Source organism: Argiope bruennichi, chromosome 7, assembly GCF_947563725.1.
Source record: "Argiope bruennichi chromosome 7, qqArgBrue1.1, whole genome shotgun sequence".
Lineage (NCBI taxonomy): Eukaryota > Metazoa > Arthropoda > Arachnida > Araneae > Araneidae > Argiope > Argiope bruennichi.
Genome location: NC_079157.1, coordinates 57,897,910 through 57,914,392, shown reverse-complemented (window position 1 = coordinate 57,914,392; position 16,483 = coordinate 57,897,910). Strand labels below are relative to the sequence as shown.

General features: G+C 26.9%; 1 protein-coding gene across 2 annotated transcripts in view; it reads left to right on the top strand.

The window, feature by feature from the left end:
* Nucleotides 1-16,483, top strand: part of LOC129976676 (transcription-associated protein 1-like) — a 273,583-nt gene that overhangs the window by 111,007 nt on the left and 146,093 nt on the right. For both annotated transcript variants that reach the window (XM_056090373.1, XM_056090371.1), the window contains exons 28-35: nucleotides 1,214-1,482; nucleotides 1,559-1,647; nucleotides 5,670-5,816; nucleotides 6,015-6,132; nucleotides 6,304-6,493; nucleotides 9,470-9,705; nucleotides 11,363-11,452; nucleotides 15,479-15,697. In XM_056090373.1, the coding sequence (XP_055946348.1) occupies nucleotides 1,214-1,482; nucleotides 1,559-1,647; nucleotides 5,670-5,816; nucleotides 6,015-6,132; nucleotides 6,304-6,493; nucleotides 9,470-9,705; nucleotides 11,363-11,452; nucleotides 15,479-15,697 (1,358 nt within the window). The remainder of the gene's footprint in view (nucleotides 1-1,213; nucleotides 1,483-1,558; nucleotides 1,648-5,669; nucleotides 5,817-6,014; nucleotides 6,133-6,303; nucleotides 6,494-9,469; nucleotides 9,706-11,362; nucleotides 11,453-15,478; nucleotides 15,698-16,483) is intronic.

Genomic DNA, 16,483 nt, shown 5'->3' with positions numbered 1-16,483 from the left:
ATGAGAAGCTTCCGGCACTATGGTTGTTTCATAATACTCCGGTGGGTGTAAAAATGGTATGAGTTTAGCTACTTCCTATTGATGACAGAATATGCTTAAGGCAGGAAGAGTTGTAATGTGGCATGTGATGGCCTTTAAGGCTCAACCATAATTCCCACAAATGTTGTCATGATGTTTTAGTCATTCAGATTTATCCGAATACCTTCAGGTGTGGAAGAATTTCTTTTTGTGGTTATATTTAAATTTTATCACCAGAAAGAGCAACATAATTTAAATTGACATGATGTAGTATTTGTTAATTAATTAAAATTTCAAAGAAATAGGTACAAAGGACAAATTTCCTTCCTCCAAAGTATGTATATGAAATGTTTGGCAACTCTAGGTTGAATGGATTTGGCATACAGAGCATTAAGACAAGATTGTCTTAGTTAAGCTCTTTTTATCATGTACCTGAACCTTTCTGATGGAAATAGACCAATCGCTTCATGGTGCTATTAAAAACTTAAATATCCTTTCCATCTACTAAATTTCATGTAACAATATAATCAATTGTTAAAAATTAGGCAAAATAAATATTTTTTTAAAAATTGCAAAAATTCAAAATTTATCAAGATTATTAAATATTTTATTATGAAAAAGGCAGTTGTTTTAATCAGCTTTTGTGCAATAATATTTTCAGATGTTATCACAGATAAACATCAAAATTCAGCATAATTTTTAATTAAAATTCTAATTTAAATTTCAAAAGCATGTTTCCTCCTACCAAATGTATATATGTTCCAAATTTGTTAATTTTAGACCAAATAGTCTAACCTGTAGAACTCCAAAATACATGTGCACACACATTCATCTTTATTATCAGTATGGATTAAAAATGAAACTTGAAATGATTCTCTTAATGTACAAATATTCTGGGGGATATGAATCTTGGGAAAATAATAAATCTAAATTACTATTTAAAGTATGTAATATACATTTTCATTAATTGTATAGAGATTAAATTAATTTTTATTAATATTTCTTTAATGAAAATATATGCTAAAATAACTGAAGTGTGATAGTATGGCACTTTGGTATGGTATTATAAATTTAAATATGTTTTATGGTGAAATTTTTTTTAATTGAAACAATAAAATAGACCTTTTATATGAAACATTTGAAAATTAAAAAAAAAATCCTCTTTTCCTAATTTTTTTTAACAAATTTATTTCAGCTATAGAATCATTCAACCTTGATGATCAAGATGTAGGTGGCACGAATTTTGAGCAATGCATAATGCATTACACAATTCATGGTCTCCATGGAGAATTTTCTCTTACTTCAGACAAAAAGGAAATAGATGTCTTTAGTATTGTGGATGCCATTAGCAGTTTTATTTGCTCACTTTCTGGTTCTGTTACTCAAATTACAAGATGTATCGAAAAAAGTCTTAAAGCTTTAGAAATATTTGTGAAAACTTCTGAAACAATCATGGGAAGCAAGGTAAAATATTACATTTTGTGTATTATACATATATAACATCTTATTTTATGCTTAATACTCTGTTCATTTGCTTTAGATATGGGAGCTCTCTCTTTTTGAGCAGATCTGGAAAAAGTTGTGCTGCTTACTAAGCTATGAAGAAAAATGGCATGTACAAATTTTTATGTAAGTATAATGTTTTAATTTGTTCAACATTATGCATCTTTTTTCTTGTTGCTTTATACTTTGGTATGCATTTCTACTTTAAAAAATATTTTATATTTCCATTGTTCTCTGTTATATATTAGTAAAAGTTATTGGCTTATAATTTTTCTGTTTTCTCATGATTGTAAAACTTATGATTTTAAGCTTTTTATTTACATTTATTATATTATAGCTACTATTATAGCTATAAAAATTAAATTTATTCATTTACTTTTTGCATAAATTAAATATTTGTGGTTTCTTTAATCCGTGTTCATTATTATACTGCATAATACTCTTTAATAAATGAATACATACAACTCTCAGAGCTTAGCATTACCATATAAAAATATGATTTGATCTTCTTGCTCTTATTCTTCCTATAATTACTTCTTTTACTAAATAGTTTTCTGCGGCAAAAATGTATAAAATTTTAGAAAATAACACTGTCTTTGGCAGTCAACGGTTTTGCCAAGATTATTGCCTCTGTAAAATTTCAATTTAATTTTTTAATCATAACTTTGTCTTGATAGCTTCCTGAGCGAAGTATTTTTAAACTCAAATTTTGATAATCTTGTGACTGTTCTTTTTATTTTAGAAATCTTTTGCAGTTATGTTCATTAGATTATACTTTTACTTATATTGTACACTTAGCTTGAAGCTCTCTATTCAATAAATAATAATAATAAAAATAATGTAATACAATAAAAAAAACAAAATATCAAGTTTAAAGAGCCATAATATAAAAATGATTAAAAATGTATTAACTTGAAAAGAGTTTATTCAATCGTCATAATTATTATCTTCATAATTAAGTCAACAGTGGAAGTGAATACGCAGGATGAAATAGTAGAACCAAAAATAAAAATGATTTGAATTTCTTTTAAGCATTGAAACAATTAAGTATAGTTTGCAACAATGAATATGTATATATATATATATGTGTGTGTGTGTGTGTTACGGCCAAAGCCCGAAATCGGCCAGTTCTGAAATTGGCCAACGTTGTTGTAAACTTACTGGCCAATGTCCTATCTTTTCTTGATTTCGGGCTTTGGCCGGCCAATTCGCGAAGTGGCTTGGTACGATTGGCCAAAGTAGGAAGAAAGAAATCAAGAGCAGATTGTTTTACACACTATTAAAAATGAGTACTTCTGTATACTGTTTTTTTTTAAAAATTACAATTGCTTCAGAAATGAGTCCAAATACAAGTGATACCTCTAAGTTAAAAGCTAGCTTGCAATATATAAAAATATGATCTCGTATTATTCTGTTCTCATATTAAAACCATAATAGAAATTATGCAGTGAACGTATACGCTGTAACAATGTGATAGCTTGAAGATTAGATTTGTGCCCTTCAAAATGACGAATTATATCTTGAGCAAATGCATTGCATATTATGCATGAATACAAAGGCAAATTGAGTACTCAATTTGTCAACTACCTTTAAGGGTGATCCATAGTCTTTTTCTGCTCCATAGACCTAATGTTACCCTATATCACATTGTCTCCCGAAATATCGCTTCAAAAAATATAAAATTTTTTGCAAAGGCAAATAGCAAATATAAGGGCTAATTAAAACAAATATGAAGGGAAAATAGTTTTGTTGTTTATATTATTTAAAGACATTTCTTGGTTGGCGCCATCTGTCGAATTTCACCTACAACATGTCCTTATTTATATTTTTTGCACAAATGTCATTATATTTATTTTAATTTACTCTTAATATTGTTTTTTTCCCTTGTAAAAAAAGTTCGTATTTTATGAATCGATATTTCGGAAGAGACTGTAATCTGGGAAATTTAGCATTAGGTTTATGGGGTAGAGAAAGACTTACGATCACAATTAAAACATTTCTTGGAATACACCACTCTTGTGCGAGTTAGCCTAGTTGGCATCATGTTGGGCTGCAGATCAAACAGTCTGTGTTCGAATTCCTCTGGGTCCAACCATGTCAGTTGAGATTTCTTTTTGAAAATTTAGGTTTGCATAATTTCTGCAGATTTGAAAGAACACATACTCCTATTCGCCTTTCAAAACACATACTCCTATTCAAAAAGTGAGTACATGCATTTTTCAAATTTAAGTCTATTGTACTCAAGAATGAGTACATTTTATTTATTTTCAAGTATTTTGTTTTAATAGTAAATTTTACTAATTTCAAATGATGAAAAGAATTATGATAGTGTTAAGCCTCATTTGTTACAACAAGTTGATCTTCCATGGCATTTCGAATTGCATAAGCATTGATTCTTCCTACATTTACAGATATTTGTTCTGCTTTTGGTATTGCAATTACATCTACCATTATCACATCAGGCTTTTGCAAAGGATTCCCTGCTACTTCGAAATGGTCAGCCAAATTAGAATATACAATATTAATTGCAAGTACTTAGGACTGGCCAAGCCTCTTGGCCAAAACGCAAATTGGCCAGCTAATTCGCGAACTGGCCGAACTTCGGGCTTTGGCCATAACATATATATATATATATATTAAAACATCATTATTTTTATTTAATATTATTATTATTAGTGTAAATAATATTTTATGAAATAATATATTTAAAAGTTATCGTAAAAATGCGAAAATTTAGCTTAATTTTTAATTGATAATAATTTCAAAAAAATTGTTTTAAGCTACACATTATCTTCCAAACTATATCTGTGTTGGATTCCCTAGCTCTTTCCCTAGTGGTTCTGTACTGTAGACCACCAGTGTGCACACATTCATCTTTATTATTAGTAAAGATAATTCTGTCTGAAATAGCCATCAAGATATTTGTGTTTTGTAACTGATATATTATTATTTACCTCATACCATTATTGCTATAATAAGCTGCTGGTCGTATTTGGAATTTTTTTATGTATTATAATTCTGCAAAGATATTAATAAGCTAAATCTTAATAATGAAAGAAAGTGATACATTCAGTTTCTAATAATTTACTGTGTTTAGGTACAAAAGAAAGATTAGATCTAGATGCTAATTAGATCTAGATAAAATTTATGCATAAATTGAACTTTCTTCCATCTTAAGCATTCAATATTACTGGTAACAATAAATAATATAAAATAACATAAACACATGTGAAAAATATAACAAATAAAATAAAAAGAATACAAGTTAATTAATTAATCAAAGTAAGAAAATTAAGATTAGAGAAAGAAAAAAATATATGATTATAATAATCCACCCAAAATAGAAATCTGATCATCAGATAAAGAAAAATAAAGAAAAAATGTATACATAATCATAAGAATCTACCTAAACTGGAAATCTAATTATAACAAGTACATAATATAAGATTATATATATATATATATATATATATATATATATATATATATATATATATATATATAATACTAATTATAAGATATAAATACAAATTATTAGAACCATCTGAACAAAGATTTCTCCAATAAATTTTAAACTTTTACCAATTTTTGCCAATATGTTTGAAGCAACGTCCAAAGGATTCAAAATACTAAAGTTCTTTGTAAATTATTGTTATTAATGAAGTATCAGATGCTTCATTTAAATTGTACAATAGTGATTTATTACATTTCAGTATCTAGTTTAACCTTTGATTGCTGAAATAATCTCAATACTTCACCTATCAATGCTGCTTGATTCTATATAATCTATATTTATTGTCACATTTGCAATTACATTTTTCCTTTTTCTGAAACAAAGTTTCCTATTTAATAACTGTTCGCTACTTTTTAATATGATGGACATTTTATTAGCAACAAATTACAATAGAAAGTATTTGTAAAGACATATACCGGAGGTAGTAACTATAAGTTCTATGAAGCTTACATGTACATTCAAGCTGTTTAAAGGGTTCAATAAAAGAATTTCTAATGTTGGACATATTTTCTCCTCGTAGTAAAGATTAGATTTTGTTAATTCGTATGAAATAGGTATATAATTTAGGTATCATAAATTGTAAAAATATCACTCTTTCTTTATAATCTCTCTCAATATAATTATTCTGTTTCAGATGCAGAGCAATGGAAATTTTTATCAATAAATGTCCAACAGATTGGAAATGTAAGCATCTTGCTGACTTCATTAAGTATTCATTGCACTTAATGGAAATTGCAACTCTTGAGTACTCACTGAATTATGCTGTTTGTATTTTTGTTAAGTAAGTATGGAATTGCTTTTTGTGGTGTCATATTTTACCTAATTTTTGGTTTCTCAATATGACAATTCTGATTATTATCATTCATATTCATGGATTTTTTGTTATTGCATTTTTTGTGTAGTTTCTTAAGAAATAAGAGAAACTATCTGAAATTTCATATTTCTTTAATATTTGATATAATTTTTATTTTATTTTCAGGAATTGTCTGCCACTTACTTTTTCAGTGATCAAAGAAAACCCTGAAAATCTTTTGAATCCAATTTTAGAAATATCTGTAACATACATATTTTCTGTTAGTGAAACAATCAGGAATCAGGTAGGCTTTTTAAGACTTATTTTTGTTGCCTATATTTATATTTTGAATTTTTTTTTAAATTCTTTATCTGATAAATTGTTTTATTGGAAAGAGAATGCTACAATATAAATAAAATTGGAAATTTAAAAAGTATTATTTTCAGAACTTATGAGTTATTCAATGTTTTTGCAGGCTCAAAAGTTATTTAACTTTTTGAGGGAAATAGATTCGGAATTATTAGGACCTGATCGCCCTCAATTCCAATTTGTTTTAGACCACTTGAAAAGAAATGTAGAAAGCCTGAAATTGGTATCATTCAAATTTAAACTTGCCATCCTGGATGGGTTCCTGTTTTTTCTAGACTTTTATCCTGCATTCTTAGGTATGTCTTTTATGTATATATTACACTAGCTAATACATCTGATGTGGTTTAGAGTGGAATTATTTACAAATACATGTTACAAAGAATTATTTATTTTTTCTAAAACCTTCACTATAATAGTTCCTATACTTAAGTATTGAAGAGCAAATTTTAAAATATTTAATTGAATTTGAAGCTGTTAACAACCACATGGTAAAAATATCCAGTGAAAAAATAAAAATACATTTAATTTTATATTACATACCACACATTGCTCAGGTTGAAATTTCAGTTTTTTTATACTAATGAAAAAATAATTTAAAAGACTTCATAAAATTTTGTTTTATATTTCAGTATTTCTGAGCAAAATTTGAAATATTTGTAACATAAGTAATATTTAAAGAAAAGGTTAAAATTTATTTCAAATCAGTTATTGAAAGCTATACAATGTATATCCAATATCATATATGGAAAGTAATATACAATAGTAGCACTCATTGGCATTCTAATGCATGTAATCAATTTTAAAGATTGTGTTTTTAACACAAATGCAGTTGTGGCTTGTCTATTAGGGTTGTTGAACTATTGCACAGTTGGAAACTATTTTAAAACATTGTTTTTCCACAATAAAAATGGAAAAAGAAAATGTAAATGCAAGGGAGAAAAAAAAAAAAAAAACAGAAATTAAAAGATACATGTTTGAACTGCATAAAGCCTGAAAGTATGCTCACCACAATAACTGAAGGCAAAAGTTAAACATTCCTTTAATTTATTTTGGTGATGGTTGGATTGCTACATGTGCAGACCAAGCTTGACTTGTAGCCAACTGTGGTATGCTTTCTTTTTAATCTCTTTCCTATGCAAGCTCTTTTTTGCTCTCATGATTGCTTTTTCTTGTCAGCTATTATTGGTATTTGTTTTACTTTTACATTGCTCCAAAAGAAACTCAACTACTTTAACCTGTTTCCTTTTATTTTTAGTCTCTTATCAAAATAAAAAGATATAGTAGTATTTAGTAAAACATAATTTAAAAAAATGTGAAATAAGAAGTAAAGCTGATTTTTAAAAATTGCCTTTTAATTGTGTTCTCTTGTGAAATATTTTTATGGCATTGCTTTGGGCATCATTTGCAACTACATTTTAAATCTAAGTTAAAAAGTCTGTTGCATTATTAATATCACATAGTTTCTCAAACAATTATAGATAAGGCTTTTAACAATTTTAAAAACCACAAAAAGTTAATTTTTTTGTAATTATTTTTTAAAGAATAAAAATAGTTCAGTGGAATTCCGTGAATGGCAACTTAAAAATGCAATTATAATATTAAATATGAAGGAGGAATTTTGAATGGTACATTTCAATCTCCATTGACTGCTGGAAAAAAGTTTTCAAGTTTTTTTTTTTTTTTTTTTTTTTTTAAACCATTTTCAATGCAGTAAAATATATATTTTTTAAATATGTCTCTTTCTGCTTTTATACCTATTTTAAATTTATTTTATTAAACAAATCTTAAGCTCTTCCTTGTTATTTAGGGGTACAGGACATTGTATATGTACAGGGGAAACAATTTTTAATTAATAAAATATTGTTTAATTGATTATCATTGAATCTTCACTAAAACCGTCCTATTACTACTTAGGATTTGTTATAAAATTCTGAAGAAAATTTATTTATAAGTTTGGATTTCTATAAAGAACAGAAAAATTGATGCTTCAATTTTATTTATATATATTATAACTCACCAGGTTACTTATGTGTTTGCACAGAAATGCATTTTTTTAAAATATGCAAAATGCTTTTAAGTAAAATTTTATGAAATATAAAATCCTCTTTACTCCTATAACTTCTATTTTTCATTAAAATAAGAATATCTATTATGCCAAACAAATTTAAGATTAGAAACTGATTTTCATTTGACCTTTGCCCAATTAAATTAAAAATTGAGAGCTATTTGAATTGATGCTTCATTGTAATAGAATGAATAATTTTTGAACGGAAAGTTTTTCAATGGTTAGAAGTTGGAGGTTGAAATCAGTTCTCACCCATTAACTTCAACTGCCATTGAGTCTATGCTTGTGACACCTCTTTGGAAATCTTCCATCACTTGCATTCTCTTCCACTTTTTTTCATTCACATGGTTTTCACTATTCTGAAATTAGAGGTGGAAATAACAGAGGGTGACCCTTTTTCTTCCTTAGAAATTTTTGTTTGTTAATTTCATCAAAAAATATGAAATGGTTTGAAATTTCTATATTCTATTTAACTTTAATTTACAATTTGTAATGTTTGACTTTATGGGAAGAATTTGTCATAAATTGAAAGTGGATATGAAAATGTCTGCAATCATGACACTAATACATTAGTTTCAAAAATGTTTTTACATATATTTTTTAGGAAAAGAGTAATTAAGCACACATAGACTTTTAAAATTACAGATGAATTCTGTAGTTCAAAATATTTTACTTGAAATATTTATTATTATCAGAATATAGCCATTAAATTATTCTTCACATGTTATTTTAACATAATTAAAGAAAATTTATAAAATTAAAAAATTTATAGAGAAAGGGGGTTCTGAAATTTTAAATACATTTTAAATCAGATTAAAATGAATTCTTTGATTTTATAGACATCTTACACTTGTATTTAAAAATTCCAAATTTCATTGTTATTTATTGTTTCAAAGAAAGTTATATATATATATAATTTTTTATTTGTAGGAAAAGAAAAATTACAAAGGAAAAAGAAAGTATTAATACTTATATATGTCTCTCACATTTTTTTGTGTTCGAAATTTTTATCTCTTTGTGGCATTTCTATTAAAATTAATGCAATTCAAATAATTTAATCGCATGAATGCTAAAAAAACCCCCAGTAAATTAAAATGTTTTGTTCTAGTTAATAACTGTACATTAAAATGTTTGTTTATGTAATAACATAAAATATATGTTAAATAACATATCTGAATTATAATGTGCAGTTCTTATATATTTTCAGAAATCATAAATGTGAAAAACATAATCAACTCTTGTAATGATGTGCTAGATGAATGTGCTGCAGTTTCGAAAATTTCTAAGGATCAGACAAACTTTTGTGAAAAAGCATTTAAACTTCTATTTTTTTGGCATAAAGAAAGAGCAGCTGTGGAACTTTTAAATAAAGCATTCCAACATAGTTCATCTGAATTGAATTCTATCGCTTTAACATGCAGCTTTCTTGTGAAGGATATGTTGGTAAGTATTAGCTGATCAAAATGGAAAATGTATAAATATATTACATAATAATCATTAAATATTTTGTTTTAAACCTCTCCATCTTGTATAAAAAAATTTTTTTTTTGTTAAAATAAAGAAATTGCTATAATTGTTTTGTTTGTTTACAGCTTTTGGATGAATCACTAGACTATAGTTCTCTTGAGTCTAACAATAGATTTCTGAAATTATATATATGAACACTATAATTCAAAAACAGGTTGAGTTAGAAGGGAAAATTTGATTTGTGTTTAGAAGGGAAAATTTGATTTGTGTTTATTTTAGACCGAAATTTCAGATTTTGGTCAAGTATTATATGAAATCCATTAAGAGGAAATTTGTCTGCAGTATATATATGGACAAGTAAAATTTAAAAAAAATATTTAGATAAAATTTGTTTCATTATTTTGTCATTGAAGATGTAGGTTTAATTAAATTGTGGAATTGTTAATCAATCAGTGTATGCGTCTATATTGGAATGTAATGACATAGCAACTAAGATTATGGACATTTGATATGTGATTTTGTAACCAAAATTGTCAATCTCTGTTAAATTTTGATTTTAGTTGATTGTAAATGATGCATATGAAATGCATATTCAGTGTTTTTCATTATGCTACAAATCTTCAAATATTATTCATGGCTATATGTGTAATCACTTTACTCAATTTGCTGCCTGCTTTGTATGGTAGCAATAGTGGCTTTTGAATTTATTATACAGGGTGCTTATAACTAAAGTTTCACTTTGAAATGAAATTTTCCTTCCACATAAAAGGAAAACTACTGGATCAAATGTTATCAAACTTGACAGTAGTTTAAAAGAGGTCATGGAAATTTCGTTTGTTCCCCCCCCCCAAAGTTCAAATCATCGCCACCAGGGAGGAAATGGCATTGTATACAATATTGTTAAGCAAACTAGGACATGAAGACATCGGTTTAAGATGTGTTTGTTTCTGAAACGTATTGCAAAACATGTTCAATGTGGTGTCCACCATTTTCTGAAGGCAAACTCAATTGCATTACTGCATTCTCAGCATGTTAGGAAGAATGTTATGCACATGTTGGTGTATCACATCTTTCAGTTCTGCCAAATTGTTTAGATTATCACCATAAACAGTGCTTTTTAGATAACACACATTGAACATGCTTTGTATAATGTTTCAGAAGCGATTAAACACATTTTAAACTTCATGTCTTTTTTTGCTTAACAATATTGATACAGCACCATTTCACCCTTAATGGTGAGTTTTTTTTTTTTTTAAGTAGAAAATAAAATTTTATGATCTTTAAATTATTACCAAATTGATAACATTTGATCCAGTAGTTTTCCTTTTATGACCATTTCAAAGTGGAATTTTAATTATAGCCACCCTGTATTTTAAAGTTCATAATGAAATGTAGTTTAGAGAATTTTTAAATTATTAAATATTTGGTTATATAAAATTAGGAGATTATAATTGTTTTTTTTTAACAATGATGCTGGTTGATATTTTATTCAATGTGCAACTCCAATTTTATGATACAATAATTTCTGAAGAAGAAAAATGTTTATGTTGATTTCATATGTTTATTGAATAAATTAAAATAAATACATGAATTTTTTTCATTGTGTGTGTTAATTTTACTTCAAAACTTTTAGCCCATCTATAATTGGCTTATGGAATGTAAAAAACAAGTTAAAGAGTTTCAGCAACTTGCAAATAGAATTAGAAATATGGCAGAAAATGAAGTAAGTTTGTTGTGTATTTCATTTTACTTATACATATATGGTTTTCCTTTCACTCAACATTCCTTTTATAATTTTTGTGATATAAAGTCTCCAAGGACTCAAGATAATTCATAATTATTTATATACTTAGTATACTTTCAGTGATTATTAATTTTATATTTTTATTTTTAAGTCATTGTTTATTCCTATTATTTGAAAATAAATATTATGAGCATGTTAATTATTATATATGTACATATGAATCATTTAACTGTTTATTTATTCAAAGTTTTAAACTTTCATTATAGTCTTCAGAATTGTGAATTTTTAAGATATAGAAAGGGAGGGGAACAAAAGTTTTTTTTTTTTTTTAATTTTTGAAGTTATTTTCATTTTTTTCATATATAACAAGAATGAAATTTATTTATTCTTTATGTATCAGTGTAATTTAAAGAGGCAGGATTTCATGTAAATGAATATTTTTAAGCACTCTTTTATTTTGCATTAGTCATTAAATTCATATTGCTTGAGATGAAAATATTTTCAGGTCAGAATATTCTTTTCAGTCCTCAGGCATTAAACTACAAAATACGATGTTGTGTGTGGTATGTGTGTGTGCATGCATGCTTTGTACGTACATACTTCATGTACGCTTTATTTTGCTATGGAAGGCATAATTTATTACAAAGAATAAGCTATCTTAAAAGATGTGTCAATCTATGTCTCAACACAAGAACAATATAAACAGAATTTTTTTTTCTTCAGTGATTTCATTGTGAGATTTTGATAGAGATTTCTTTGACGTTGATTTAGAGAAAGGAATATTGGGTATCTTTAAAAGAATGTTGTACGCATTAGGGATGTTTATCCCTTCTTTTGTAACATGAGAAAATTCTGAAGTCAGTTATTGTGTAGAGTGTGTGTAGAATTAATTAAATTCTAAGATCTTAATATATATATGTCTGTGTGTATGACATGAATTCTTTGGGATAAGACCAATCAATGAAATCTTTAAAAACCATTTTTATTTTCTTCTTTATATTTAAGCCAAAAATTAAAATTTTAGATGTATTTTTGAAAAGTTCTTTGTGGAAATTGACTCCACAGCAAGGGGGAGGGGTATGAAAACACATTCTGAGTTTATATAGCTTTAAATGGGGATTGCCCAAACTCAGCAAGCATTTAGATTTATGCTTGTGTTGATTCTGTGAAAATATCAAATACCATGCAGCACAGATTTTAAAATGTTTTTAAATGATTAAATAAAAATTCTTTAAAATGTAGATAGATTATATTTATTATATACTAACCGTCTTTGGCGACCAGCCGGTTCGCCAATCTTAATGTTCGTTAAAATTTTAATAATTAAATATTTTATGCAATTACTACTTTAATAGCTTCTTCATCAAAATATTTCAAAACTTCAAATTTTGATAATCATATAATTCACTCAATATTATAAAGGCCTTCAGCCATAACATAATATGTATCTCCTTAAATTTTTGTTAGCTCCCGTAGAATTTATGCCTTAAATTAAAATGGAAAGGATTAATCTGCAATTAATATAATAATATTTTTTACTGAAACAAAGCACGTTTTTATAATATGATTACTGAAAACAGAGTCATTGAGCGTTTAAACTTTATGGGCACTAAAGAATGTCTTTCTTTATTTATGTAATATCTCAAGAATTTGTCAACAAAATTTTCTCAGATTCATCATGAGCAGATCGATTAATTAACAATGTTTAATTTTAAATGCATCAAACACTAATAAAATAAAATGAAACGTTTAAAATAATCGGTTGAAAACAGGTTAAAAAAACTATTTAAAAACGATGTGCTTAAAGCTATAAGCATATACAAAAGATATGACTAACATAAATACAATTTAATTACAAAAGCATAAAATTCGCCTAAAAATAATTTAAATCAATTCTGCATTCATTGAAAATAGTTGTCAACAATCAGAACACAATGCGCATGCGTGAATTTTCTACGCCAGTTGGGGTAACGCTATGCTGATTAAAATTTTTTAATTTCCTTTATTCTGTTTTATTTTAATTCAAAAGTACTTCTGAATGAATATGAAAGATCGATTAATTAGCAATATTTAATTTTAAATGCATCAAACATTAAAAAAATAAACAGAATCGTTTGAAATAATCGACCGAAGAATTTTAAGCCTAACCTCATTAGTGTGGGGGAAAAAACTGAAGCCTTACTGATTTGTTGGTGAGAAAAGATTTTTTTTGGCGGGAAAGTTAGTTTTTAATTAATAATTAAAATTCTAATTAAAAATTCAAAAAAAGGGACCCCAGGTGCACATTCCCGACCTCCAAGATATGTATGTACCAAATTTGGTAGCTGTAGGTCAAACGGTCTGGCCTGTAGAGCGCCAACACACACAGACATTGAGCTTTATATAAATATAGATTTTTATATTTATTCCTTAAGCATATAAATTTAGGTAAAATACAGTTTTCTTTAAAAATATTTTTTTGTAACACATTTATATTAATGCTTTTTTTCTGTGGAACAATAGTTTTTTACCTTGAAAATCTTCCTTATACTCTGTAGAAAAATGTGAAAGTCTATTGATTAATTTGGATTTTTCTAGCATGCAAATTATTTATGACTACCTGGTACCAGCCGTGTTGGCCCCTGCAGAAGAAACAATTTTGGAAATATCATTTCAAATAGCTATCTTGTTTTATTAGGAATGATAGGAAAACTGATATTTATTTTCCTGTCGACAATGAATGCATTCATTGAAATCGAATGATATATAAATGAAATGTACAAATAATATTTACTGTATTTTTTTTACTTTATTAATCAAATGCTTTGGAGTAGACATTATTTTTCGTTTTTTCAATAATAATAAATTTCTTGGTATCAGAAATAAATTTCTTGGCTATCAGACTCATGAACATCCAAAATACAACTGGTCATTCGAAAAGCTTGGATTTTCTAGGTTTAGTGTGCACACTTGAATTTACTGACTTTGGGCCTTACTGATGATAATCGAGAATGCAAGTCGAGTAGGGGAACTGTAGTCATTTGAAATCAAAAGGCATGACAGTGGGAATAATAAGAATGCATAGAATGAGCACATCTCCATTCAGCTTTCTGTTAAGAATAGTTGTGCCTTGATTCTTGCCACATGTTGGTCTTCCGATTCCGATGCACATAATCAGTTAGCAAATAAATGTCATCTTTCGATTGTTGCGGCTTATTGATCTTGAGATTCTGACTCGCGTGATATTTGTAATTTGTAAGTGATTTACTTCATTGTGCACTGGTCATTCCCCATTTGTCTCAGAAGCTTGGAGTCGCTTATTTCTACGTGCTGCGCTGGTAAGTTTACTAGGTGACAATATTTTTAGCTGAAGCAATTATCATGATATACGCTTGTATAACCAAAATATCATTTGTCAGTTCTCTGAAAAAATAAAAAAAATTACTGTTTGCACTGGAAAATTTCCATTATATATAAGTTACCTCGGTCGGCATCAATAATAATAATTCTATTTTGTATGTGTGAGATAAACTCTGAATAATATGTGCTATTTGGTATGGCCAAAATATTGTGCATGTTGAATGACAATATCTTGTGTATATGACTATTCTTTAACGAAAAGAAAAAAAAAATTAGTGCACTAAATATTTTTGATTTTATTTCACTTGCATTAATTGGCATTGATGATAATTTTATTTTGTTTAATATGTATGTAATTAACTCTGAATGACATGTGCCATTTGCTGTTTGTCTTTTGTCAATTTTAAAATAATGTTCAATAACTGAAGTTTTATCACAATCGGATGAACAGTATGGCTGTACATAAAATATGACCAGAGAAAGATTCATTTTTATATATTAGATTTCACTTTTATTTATATAATGTATTACATATTTGTTAGCCAATGAATTCATTTTTTATCTTGCATATTTTCTTATTATTATTTTTATTTTGCCAGTTCCAGTAATAAGCTGAATATTTCTTTTTTCACATTTTTTTTTAATATTTGAATTATGTTTTAATAGGGAGAAGATGACTGTCTTTATATTCATCAAGTTTTTTGCCTTCTGAAGCATATTCGCCATATGTTCTGCCTTTTTATTTTACTCAAAGATAATCTTCAACCAGAAGATCAGAGCATTTATTCATTTTATTTGAATTTTGTTTTAAGCTGTTTGCGCAGGCCTACAGATTTCTCACTGGAATTAAAATGGCAAAGAATTTTTAAGGATGCATTTTTTCCGGTAATACTGTTATTTATATTAATAATATTTATAGTTCATTATCTTACTTAATTGAGGAACTGCGATTTTTTTTATACCCTTTAGTTTCATTTATATAAAATTTGAAAAATGTGTTTCACACATTTACATACAATGTATTAAAATTGTAAAGTCACATGTTAAAAAAATAATTTTTGACCATTTTTTAATTTTACTAATTCCTTCATACTTAAAAAATTCCACTGAAGAACCATAAAGCTATACTGAATTTATTGTAAAAATCTTTCTTCAAGTTAAGAAAGCCCATAAACAAAGAACAATATGCAACTCACTTGAAACTGTTAATTGTTTTATTTTCCCATAAATAATGTAATCCAGTCTTCTGTGCATTTTAATATCAGCAAAACAGTCTGTGTTTTTACTTAATAGATTGCAAAAATTGAAGAATTTTTTATGCAATTGCTTTAATTCAATATAAAAAAAAATTATTCATTGCACTAACTGTGAAGAAATTTTTATCAAATATACTTTAATTTAATATCATTTTTTTTTTTTTTTTTTTTGCTGAATAACTGCAGAATCTTCTATGCAAATACTTTAATTCAGTATTAAAAAAATTTTTATTCATTGCCTCTGCCTTTAGCAGTTGAATTCATTTTTAACACTCCTCCCTTTATATAATTTATTTATAAATCAGATTGTAAAGTTTTTACAGCTCTCTCTCCTCTCTGAAGTTTTACTTTATCGGTTTTTTGAAGTAACATAGATTATTAATGCAAGAAATATCACCTAAAAGTTTAGCATTTT